At 36.3% G+C, this 12,415-nt stretch overlaps 1 protein-coding gene across 1 annotated transcript; it reads left to right on the top strand.

Annotated features, from left to right (window-relative positions):
• The first annotated feature begins 295 nt into the window (after positions 1 to 295).
• LOC125109976 (interferon-inducible double-stranded RNA-dependent protein kinase activator A-like) lies at positions 296 to 1,594 on the top strand. The gene has a single exon (XM_047747096.1). The coding sequence runs from the start codon at positions 435 to 437 to the stop codon at positions 1,374 to 1,376; it is 942 nt and encodes a 313-aa protein (XP_047603052.1). The 5' UTR covers positions 296 to 434; the 3' UTR covers positions 1,377 to 1,594.
• The last annotated feature ends 10,821 nt before the right edge of the window (positions 1,595 to 12,415 follow it).

Below are 12,415 nucleotides of genomic sequence, written 5' to 3' on the forward strand. Positions count from 1 at the left end.
CTTAAAAAAAAAAAAGAAGAGGTCAAGAGAAAAGAGGAACAAAGAAAATCTATAAAAACCATAAAACAAGTAAGAAAATTGCAGTAAGCACATACATATCACTAATTACTTTGAATATAAAGTGACGAACTGCTTTAATCAAAAGACTTGGGGTGATGGAATAGATTAAAAAAAAAAAAAAAAAAAAAAAGCAAGACCCATCCATATGCTGCCTACAAGAGACTCATTTCAGACCTAAAGACACACGCAGATCAAAAGTGAATGGATGGGGCCCCCGCCCGTCCTCTTCGCAAGAGGGACGCAAGCCGGGAGGAAAGGGGGAGTTCAGAAGGCAGCGGCGCTGGAGCGCTCCTCTCGGGGACCAGCTGACCCCGGGAGCGAGGACATCGCTCCGCACCGCTCTTCCGCCTGCCGCCAAGCCGTCCCTTCTCGCTATGTCCCAGAGCAGGCATCACGCCGCGGCCCCGCCGCTGGAGCGCGAGGACAGCGGGACCTTCAGTTTGGGGAAGATGATTACAGCTAAGCCAGGGAAAACACCAATTCAGGTATTACACGAATACGGCATGAAGACCAAGAACATCCCGGTTTATGAATGTGAAAGATCGGATGTGCAAATACACGTACCCACTTTCACCTTCAGAGTAACCGTTGGTGACATAACCTGCACAGGTGAAGGTACAAGTAAGAAGCTGGCGAAACATAGAGCTGCAGAGGCTGCCATAAACATTTTGGAAGCCAATGCAAGTATTTGCTTTGCAGTTCCTGACCCCTTAATGCCTGACCCTTCTAAGCAACCAAAGAATCAGCTTAACCCTATTGGTTCATTACAGGAGTTGGCTATTCATCATGGCTGGAGACTTCCTGAATATACCCTTTCCCAAGAGGGAGGACCTGCGCATAAGAGAGAATATACCACAATTTGTAGGCTAGAGTCATTTATGGAAACTGGAAAGGGGGCATCAAAAAATCAAGCCAAGAGAAACGCTGCTGAGAAATTTCTTGCCAAATTCAGTAATATTTCTCCAGAGAACCACATTTCTTTAACAAACGTAGTAGGCCATTCTTTAGGATGTACTTGGCATTCGTTGAGGAATTCTCCTGGTGAAAAGATCAACTTACTGAAAAGGAGCCTCCTCAGTATTCCAAATACAGATTACATCCAGCTGCTTAGTGAAATCGCTAAGGAACAAGGTTTTAATATAACATATTTGGATATAGAAGAACTGAGCGCCAACGGACAGTATCAGTGTCTCGCCGAACTCTCCACCAGCCCCATCACGGTCTGTCATGGCTCTGGGATCTCCTGTGGCAACACGCAGAGCGACGCCGCTCACAATGCCCTACAGTATTTAAAGATAATAGCAGAAAGAAAGTGAGCCTGGAGCAACTCCCGGAGCCCTCAGTAGCACAGAAGAACTCCCCCTGCGCCCCTCACCAAGTAAAATGTTTACTACATTTGAGTTTGTGTGTTGTTTCTAAATCTCTACCTAGATTCCATCAACACTCCAGAATTAACGACCTCCTCGTAGTTCTTAAACTCTTTTTAATGGCTTCAACTTTGTACTGGTATATTGTATTTATAAACTTTGTACCATAGGCAGAGTGTAGCACCCATGTTACAATGCCACATCCATACAGGGAAGAAACTGCATGTTGCTGATGATGAGGATGATGAAGACAGCGAAGAAACGAAACTACTGCTAGCAACAGTCGTTCTTAATGGTGCTTAACCTCTTCTTTGCGCAAGGCTTTGTACAGGGAATTCGAGGGAAGCCCCTTAGAGTTTGGAGGAATGCACTGACAGGCGTTCATTGAATGTCACTGTTGAATTTCAGGGAACATGATTGGTCTGCTGTGTATTTGAATCCGTGTAATAAAGAGCTGTTGTAATAGGAAAAAAAAAAAAAGTGAATGGATGGAAAAACATTTACCATACAAATGGAAGTGAAAAGAAAGCTGGGGTAGCAATACTCATATTGGAAAAATAATAGAGTTTAAAATAAAGACTTTAGCAAAAGACAAAAAGTATACTACATAACCATAAAGGGAACAACCCAACAAGAAGATATAACACTTGCAAATATTTATGCATCCATCCTGGACACACCCAAATACGTAAAGCACCTATTAACAAACATAAAGGAAGTAGTAGTAGTACAGTAACAGTAGGGGACTTTAACTCCCTATTTACATCAATGGATAGATTATCCAAACAGAAAATCAGCAAGGAAACAGTGGCTTTGTATGATACATTGTACCAGATGGATCTAACAGATATATTCAGAACATTCTATCCTAAAAAAAGCAGAATACACAGTCTTTTCAAGTGCACATGGAATATTCTCCAGAGTAAATCACAAATTAGATTACAAAACAAGTCTCAACAGATTCAAAAAGATTGAAGGCATGGCATGCATCTTTTGTGACCACAATATTTTGAAACTAGAAATCAACCACAAGAAAAAAATCTGGAAAGAACACAAATGCACGGATGTTAAGTAGCATGCTACTAAATAATGAATGGGTCAATCAAGAAATCAAAGAGGAAATTTAAAAAAAATACATGGAGACATATGAACATGAAAACACAATGGTTCAAAATCTTTGGAATGCAGCAAAAGTTCTAAGAGAGAAGTTTATAGCTGTACAGGGCAAGTTCAAGAAGCAAGAAAAATTTCAAGTAAACAGCCTAATCTTACACCTAAAGGAGCTAGAAAAAGAAGAACAAACAAAATCCCAAACCAGTAGAAGGAAGGAAATAATAAAGATTTGAACAGAATAAAGGAAATGGAAATTTTTAAAAAAATCAGTTAAATCAGAAGCTGTTTTTTTTTTTTTTTTTTTTGAAAAGATCAACAAAATTGATAAACTGTTAGCCAGGCTTATCCAAAAAAAAAAAAAAAAAAAAAAAGAGATAGAGAGAGAGAGAAAGAAAGGAGAAAGAGAGAGGACTCAAAATCAGAAATGAAAGAGGACAGAGATGTCAAGTGGTTCCATCAGTTAAGCAGTTGCCTTTGGCGCAGGTCATGATCCTAGGGTCCTGGGATGGAGTCCCACATCAGCCTCCTTGCTCAGCAGGAAGCCTTCTTCTCCCTCTGCCTGCCACTTCCCCAGGCTCGTGCTCTCTCTCTTTCTCTCTGGAAAAATAAATCTTAAAAAAAGAAAAAGAAAAAGAAATGAAAGAGGAGAAATAACAACCAACATCTCAGAAATACAAAGGATTATAAAAGAATGTTATGAAAAATTATATGCCAACTTTCATGTTTATTTCAGCATTATTTACAATAGTCAAATTATGGAAGCAGCCCAAATGTCCCCTGATAGATGAATGGATAAAGAAGAGATGACACACACACACACACACACACACACACACACACACACAATATTACTCACCCATAAAAAAGAATGAAATCTTGCCAAAGTGTGGATGGTTCTGGAGATGCTAAATGAAGTAAGTCAGTCAAAGAAAGACCAATACTGTATGATTTCACTCATATGTGAAATTTAAGAAAAAAACAAATGATCAAAGGAAAAAAAAAGACAAAAACCCAGACTTAAATATAGGGAACAAGCTGGTGGTTATCAGATGGGAGAGGGGTGGGGATATAGGTGAAATAGGTAAAGGTGTTAAATATATTTGTCATGATGAGCACTGAGTATTGTATAAAATTGTTGAATAACTATATTGTACACCTGAAACTAATATAACACTGTATATTAATTATATTAGAATTTAAAAAACAAATAAATTTTTAAAAGTTTTCAGTCTATATTCATTCAAAAGAGTGAATAAATCAGAAATAATTTTTAAACGTCTTTTCATCCACATTCCAGACTCCTAAGAAAAGCTTAATTACACACATACATGCACATACACACATACTTTCCTTTTTTTGGTTGGTTGTCTGTGTGTTTGTCCAGAATTAGAGTCATAGGGTGTATATTTAATTTCATTCCATACTTCTTGACCCATCAGTACTTAATATGAACCTCAGATTTTATTGATTGAATTATTTTATTCCCTCAATAATTCTGTCATTGGTAGCTTTGTATATTTTGAACCTATTTTGCTAGATAAATATGTTCATTATCTTTTTGACTTATTTTTACTTATACCAGTATGTATTTTCTATCTTTATTCCTTATGATGTTTTTCATCTTACAGTGTTATTTCTTCTCTTAAAATGACTGCATTATTCTCCTTGTTGTTGTTAATATTTGTCCTGTATTTTTGTGTGGGTGTTTTTATTCAGTTATTTAAATGTGTCTCTTAGATATTATGATGTTGAATCTTTAATAAAACCTAATTTAGAATGTTTTTTGTTTGTTTATTTTATATTTCTATGGTACATATTTCTACTATGTTTACTGTTGTATTTCTACTATGTTTAGATTCTAATATGAGACAAAGACAGAAGAAAATTGTGCCATAATGCTAAAAGGCTAAGGCATAGGTGGAAAACCTAAAGAAATACACATTTTGCATATGTAGAACAGCTTTTACTTGTTTAGGTTTTTTTTTCCCCCTTTGTCCTTTTTCCTATTGTGGCTTTGTATCTTAAAACTCACTGCCTATATAATCAGAATTATAGTAAAAACATTGACCCACCTTTTACATGAAGTTGGTACCAGTGTGGGTCCCTAGTTTTAATGAAATTATTTCATTATTTATTTCCTAACTCATTTCTCCAGAAAGAAGCCATTCAAGGGTTAAGGCCAAATAACTGGTCTTTTTAGTGTCTCTCAAAAACATGCTGTTCTCAGGAATATGTGATAAAGGGATTTTTCGGATGTTGGACAACAAATTACTACAAAGTACATAGCTTTAAACAACCTGCATTTATTATCTCATAGTCTCCATGAGTAATGAGTATGGATAAACTAATCTCAGTCCTCCGCTCAGGGTATCCCAAAGCTACATTCAAGGTTTTGACTGGGTTGCTTTCTCATCTGGACACCTGACTCAGGAGACCTCGATCCAAGCACATTCAGGTTGCTGAGCAGAATCTTTACTTTGCAGATATTTGACTGGGGAATCCAGCATTCTCTTCTGGCTGGAGAGCACACTCAGTTCCTAGAGGCCACCCCCAGTCCTTAGAGGCTTCTGTTAGTTCAGTGTAATGAGGACTTTCTTAACACATTACATATTTCAGCAAGCCAGCAAGGAGAATCTAATTTTTCAGTCAGCTTTTAAGAGTCTTATATAGTATAACAAACAATCACTTATAATCAAACAAGTGACATCTGAATGTTATGAAGACGATATTTCATCATCTTTGCCATATTCAGTAGGCTAGAAGCAAATTACAGGTCCCACCCACACTCAGTGGGAGAAATTATATATGCTACGAACATGAAATTATCAAAGGGTCTGTCTACCACAACCTGGAGGGATTCTAGTTATCAATCCTGAATCCTGACCCTCTGTGTCCTTTCATCAGAAGTATAACACTTCCTGCTTATCACCAGTTTGCACCCATGTATGAATAAAACATTTTAATTTTATGGGAATGAAATCTCCAAGAGCAAGATGAATAATTTTTTACAAAATCACACGTAGAGTTTTCAAAATAAATAAAAATTTTCAAAATTTTCAAAATTTCAGGTTTCAAAATTAGGGCAAGGTCATGTGGTTACAGGCAGGGACTTCACATAATACAGATCTACACATCTAGTACATTTCTTCTCAAGGAAGGACGCTGTTGTCAGAGAACTGAACTAATTTTTTTTTTTTTAAGATTTTATTTATTTATTTGACAGAGAGATCACAAGCAGGCAGAGAGGCAGGCAGAGAGAGGAGGAAACAGGCTCCCTGCTGAGCAGAGAGCCAGATGCGGGGCTTGATCCCAGGACCCTGAGATCATGACCTGAGCCGAAGGCAGCGGCTTAACCCACTGAGCCACCCAGGCGCCCCGAACTGAACTAATTTTAATGACCAAGGCCGTCTCAATTAGAGGATGCACTGTCTACATGTGGAAGCATTTGAATTGATGAGTGATGTATTGTCCCTGATGTCAGGGAACTGAACTAATTTTAATGACTATGATCTTGCATTTTTTTATGTAGTGAGAGCTAAGAAACTAGAAGTGCCTCAAGCCTTCAGTATGCTCATATATATGTAGGATTCAAAATATGAGTTTAAACATAATATATTTGAGAAAGGTTGACATGTAATAAACAGATAAAATAAGTGTCAAAAATAATATGTATATCCCTTAATACTGAGATGAAGAAAAAACATTGGCATTATCACATGTCTAAACATCAGGAAAGAAGTTTGAAGACCTGTTTTTGGAACAGTTTGACTCAAAGAATTAGATTTGTCAGGAGGCAAAAGGAAAACCACAGTTAGCAGGTTTAAAAAAAAAAAAAGAAAAGAAAAGTCTTCAGAATTTGGTATGTGAACAAAAAGTAAAGTTCACACTTTGAAAAAAGAACATCAGAAACTCAGGAAGATATATAGGATCAACTTAAAAACAAATTTTGATCTTGTGGTCAAGACAAAAATCTGGGATAGAAAGGGAGAAGAGGATCTAACAAATTCTTTTAACCTACATGTGGTAGAAGAAGAAAGGAACCAAGTTAAGAAAGAGGTAAAATTTTTAAAACACAGATAAACTTTCATAAAGAAGGTAGATATACACCATGCAGAAATGAATTGTAACAGAAAGTTTTTGCTTCTATATGAAAGAATGTGGGCATGGGAGTGTTTATAGTACTTTCAGTATTAGAAAGTTTTATCAAGGCTTTTGATATACATCTTCACAACTGTGTATCAGAGCCCATGCTAGACATGCTTTTCCTTACAGCTTTAGGGTGCACACAATTGCATCCTCAATTCACAGTTTTATTGTTGTGAATTCCAGGTAGGAAAAGTTGGGAGCTAAAAGTATTAAAATTCTTCTGATCATATTTAAAGGCTGAAAGAATTAAGAATCAGAGACAGAATTGCAAAAGTAGTAGCAAATGAAAAAAAATGTAGATTTCTGTTAAAAATTAAAAAAAATCAGCGTTTGAAATAAGCTAGAGTTGACTACTATGGAAAATGCAAGGCTTTGGACATTAGAGAGTAGATTGTGGAAAATGCCTCATTGGAGAGTAGATTGTGGAAAATGTGAGTCATCTTCCAAGAGAGAGGGGGAGCATGAGAGTATCAGATAGAGAAAAGAAGTTTTAGGGAGATAGTTCAATTCAATCTTGAAAGTAAAAGAAATGCAAAGGTGAAAATGTAAAAATGTAAAACGTAAATGTAAACATAACAAAATAGAAAGGGAGGGGCCTCTGGGTGGCTCAGTCAGTTAAGCATCTGACTTGATTTTGGCTCAAGCCATGATCTCAGGGAGTGAAATCAAGCCCAGAGTTGGTGTCCTGATGGGGGTGGAGTCTCTCTGTCTTTCTCATTCTCTCTTTTTTTTTTTTTTTTTTAAAGATTTTATCTATTTACTTGTCAGAGAGAGAGAGGGAGAGAGAGCGAGCACAGGCAGACAGAACGGCAGGCAGAGGCAGAGGGAGAAGCAGGCTCCCTGATGAGCAAGGAGCCCGATGTGGGACTCGATCCCAGGACACTGGGATCATGACCTGAGCCGAAGGCAGCTGCTTAACCAACTGAGAACTGAGCCACCCAGGCGTCCCTCTCATTCTCTCTTTCTTAAAAAAAAAAAAAAAAAAAAAAAAAGGGAAAGGGAAATTAAGCAGTTCTCATATTTAGGGTAATGCTTACAGAAAATGTTGGGAACTGACCTCATCATCACAAACTCCTATATTCTGTCATGGAAAGGCAATCTATATCAATGGTAAATTTTTCTCCTAGATACAGAAAACATAGTGTCATGCTTTTAGATATTTGATGATACATGACTCCAAATTGGGCATTTAAGTTAAAAGATCAATTCGGTATGCAAAAGAAGTGAAACCTATTAAGACCTCTTTCTTTTCCTCCCTCTTCTTTGTCTCCTCTTTTTCTCCATCTTTCTTTCTGTTTCCCTTCTTCCTCCTCCTCCTTTTCTTCTTTTTGTTCTTCTTCATTGTAGATCCCGTTTTCCCAAAATATTGAAGGTATGTCATTAGCAGTCACAATATAGGATACACAAAACTCAGGATAGGATGTTTTGCATGTAATGAAAACAACGGAAATTGTTTTGACTGGTTATTGGATTTTCCAATATAATATTTTTACCGAGTTTATTAAGTAAATTTCAAGTGATATTTCTTCGAATCCATGATGGGATTTTCATGCAGTATGAGTATTGTTAATGGCATAGGAACATTGATTTTGGACCCCTTAAGTAGGGTTAAGTGTGGTTAAATGGTTAATGTAATGTAAGTTAGTGGTGGTTTTTCTAATAGTATTGTAGGAACTATGAAAAGTATCATATCATATTATTAGTATTGTATATTTTAATATGAGTAATTTTTTGAAGATTTTATTTATTCATACGACAGAGATCACAAGTAGGCAGAGAGAGAGGAGAAAGTAGGCTCCCTGCTGAGCAGAGAGCCTGGTGTGGGGCTCAATTCCAGTACCCTGGGATCATGACTCCAGCCGAAGGCAGAGGCTTCAACCCACTGAGCCACCCAGGCACCCCTTAATATGAATAATTTTTTTTTAAAGATTTTATTTGTTTACTTGACAGACACAGATCACAAGTAGGCAGAGAGGCAGGCAGAGAGAGAGGGAGAAGCAGGCTCCCTGCTGAGCAGAGAGCCTGATGCGGGGCTCGATCCCAGGACCCTGGGATCATGACCTGAGCCGAAGGCAGAGGCTTTAACCCACTGAGCCACCCAGGCGCCCCATGAATAATTTTTATAGGGAGAGACTAATAGCCCTTGTGGGAAGAGACTTGCTAGAAGTAGAAAAATGAAATAAAAAAGTGACATTAGGCCTAACTGATAATTTGAACATTGTCGTGATTGAGGGGTTAAACCATTTCCCCGAGTATATCGGTGTTTAGCTGAGGGAGCTGATTTTTATATCCTTGATGAGCAGTTAATTGTCCATGACTGAAAATGGCACTTTATTCTAATGTTGCATGGGATTTTTCCTTATTGTTTTACTGTTTTGTTTTAATTGAGTTCTCTACTTCTCATTAGAGAATCTTCAAACGAAAACACAGATTTGAAAAAAAAAAAACAAAACTATACCGAATCCACCATTTCTCTTAGTCCCTAAAAGATCTTATCATTGTGTACTCCCCTTAATTTCAGAGGTTGATTACCTCCCAGTTAATTTTTAAATAGAACAAAAACATCCATCATTGTTTTGACAACATTTTCTTTTAAACACTCTACTCTTATGCATAATGAGCTGTAGAAAAAAAAGTCTGTGTTCCTGGTCTGTGCCAACATAATAAATTAAAATATGATCACATAGGAGTTGTTTTTCATCAACCCTTGAAAATAAAACTTGCACAAATATAATTAAGTCCATTGCATATTGTATACCCAATTCTTTTTTTTTTAATAAGTTTTCTCAATCTTTACACTATTGACATTTAGGACTGGATATTTCTTTATTGTAGAGAATTGCCCTCTACATTGTAGAATGTTTAGCAGCATTCCTGGCTTCTGTCCTCGATGAAAATAGAACTTCTTCCAGTAGGACAACTAAAGATGTCTCCAGAGATTGCAAATATTCCCTGAGGGACAGTATCACCCTCCTTCTTATTAAGAATCTCTGCTTTAAGTTGACCATGTAAATATCAGTTTTAAATTCATAACACACTTAAAATAATAGTGGAGGTGAGATTTCATAAAAGAAAAAAAATTTCATAAAAGAAATAGTTATTTGCTTTAGGATTAAAATGGTTGGAATCTATGTATTTAAATTACTTCTCCAAATCCTTTTGAAGTAATGAATACAAAATATAGAAAAACCTATCTCAGCTCTGATAAAAGGGAGTATCATTGTCTGCTAGTTAGAATCTTTTACAATTATCTTGTTTGCTGTTTTTGCTTTTATTTTAGTACAGATTACATGAGCTGTCCTCTATTTTTAAGGTAGTTTAAATACATTTTTGACTTACTATATGTGATATATCTGTGAGTTGAAAATGAAAGTGATAATCAACAGAATTTCACCAACATCAGATCACATAAAGGACCAGGAAATAGATGATACCACAGGTCAGTGGGTGCCCATAAAAAAGCAAATATTGACATTATGAGGGGTTTCAAGATATGCAAAAACTCAGCCTTTCAATAATTTACTCTTAGTTCATATTAGATGTAAAAAGCAAGCAAATTAAGAGGAGAGCTTTATCAGATGGCATCTAAATTTGAGCAGTGTGCTAAATAGGGAGATAATTTGCATCCTCTCTCTCTCTCTCTCTCACACACACACACACACACAAACTTATACAATAATGAAATTACATGAGTGTTGATGGATCTTATACCACTTTCCCATGAAAAAGTTGAATTCTTCCTTGTAATTTATTGGAATTATTTACATTAATTCTATATTTCCCTAACTCTTTATATGGGATTGATATCTTTAAATACAGACTGAAAACTATTGCACAGGATTTAGCTCCTGATATTGCATAAATTTAGATCTTCATGGAAGGAAATTCAAAAAGAGAAATATCAGACAAAGAAAACTAAATCTAATTCAGAGTCTTTCAAACTAATCTGAGGGATTGGAGAAAATATTCCCTTATGAAATTGACTTACTGTGAGAAAGAAGTCCGAAAGAGTGGATAATAATTTTTAAAACTTCTAATTTGTATTTGCTAAGAAAATTTGAAATGACATATCTTCTCTGAAATGGAATAATCTGAGATCAGAAAAGATTTTGTTTTCAGCTAACAGCATGACTTCAGTATCAGAAGGTGTAATAACAAAAACAATACATTGTTTCCTACAGAAATCCACATCAGTGAATTGTAGCATATTATAGGATAGTCTGGCTAGTGTTTCTCATTTATCTCCATTCTCATATGCCTCCCTTTCAGAGCAAGGTCACCTTATAGGTAAGCAAGTGTGTGTTTTTAGACTACAGCCCATCTTTTTACCTTTGTTACTTAAATTCTTAGGAATTGATACTAATAGCTTACTTTCAGGATGCAAGCTTTCACAAACAGTTTGCATTTTACTGCATCTCTATTGAGCACCTACTGTATTCAGGCATTTTGCTAAGAGATGAGAATAATCAACATAGCATATAAAGTCTTCATTCTTGTGGAGCTTACATCTCATTGGAAGGAAGAAAAAGTAAAAAATAAATAAGTGTAGACCATTTATACCAATGTGGAAAGCTGAATAACTTCCTCTCTCCTTTCCAAAAGTGTCTGCGTGCTGATCCCTGGAACCTGGGACTATATTACCATAAACTGTAAAAGGAAAGTTTCATTTTTGACTAAAGTAAGGATTTTGAGATTGTGACATTATCCTATATTATAGAGATGTGTTCAGTGTAATCAGTGGATCTTTACAAAAGGAAGTAGAAAGGTCAGATACACAGAGGTAGAAGGAGGTAATTCAAGAAGAGAAGATATTACATTACTGGTGATAGAGGAAGAGGTTATGAGACAAGGAATGCAGTTAACCTCAATTACCTCAGGGGAAAGGTAAGGCACAGATTCTCCCCTAGAGTCTCCAGGAGGAGTGCAGGCCTGCTAACACCTTGATTTTAGTCCAGTGATACTTATTTTAGACTTCTGACCTCTGGAACTGTAAAGTAATAAATTTATGCTGTTCTAAGGCACTAAGTGATTTGTTATAATGATAATAGGAAACTAATGTAATCAGGTCTAAATGCTGTTAAGAAAAATTAAACATAGTACGGAGTAAACAGTGGTAGCTATTTTAAATGGACAAACAGAAAGAACTTCCTGATAAAGTACTATTTGTACACAGGCATGAGTGAAGTGAGGAAATAAAACAATAACCAGAACTGTGTTCCAGGCCAAGGAGGTATAAATTTTCTGAGGCCAGAGTATGGGTGATTGTATTCTGAAAAGAGCAGAAGTGCCAGTGTCAGCATAGTGAGGTGAACATCAGGGAAGCTAGGAGATACGGTAGAGAAGGTAGGAGATCCAGATTGTTCAGATAATCCATGGGCCATAACAAACTTCTAGCTTTATTTATGTGTGATAAGAAAATACTGAGATGTTTTGAAAAGAACAAGGACACATTTAAAAAGATTACCTTAGCTACTCTGTAAAGAAGAAACTATTCCATCCAAGAAGCCTGGTGCAAAGTCTAGACAGGAAGTATAGAAACACTTTTGTAACCCATATAAAAGCACTTCTATTTATGCATTTGAACATACCTTAATTTAACAAAGCAGGCTTAACGCTGACATTAATAAAGACAATATTTAATTTAGTAAATCTGGTGAAAAATAAAAATTCTGTTTTGCATATTTCTGTAGTGTTTGAAAATGTATCTTCCACATAGAGTGGAAAGTTCC

Source organism: Lutra lutra, chromosome 9, assembly GCF_902655055.1.
Source record: "Lutra lutra chromosome 9, mLutLut1.2, whole genome shotgun sequence".
NCBI classification, from domain to species: Eukaryota; Metazoa; Chordata; class Mammalia; order Carnivora; family Mustelidae; genus Lutra; species Lutra lutra.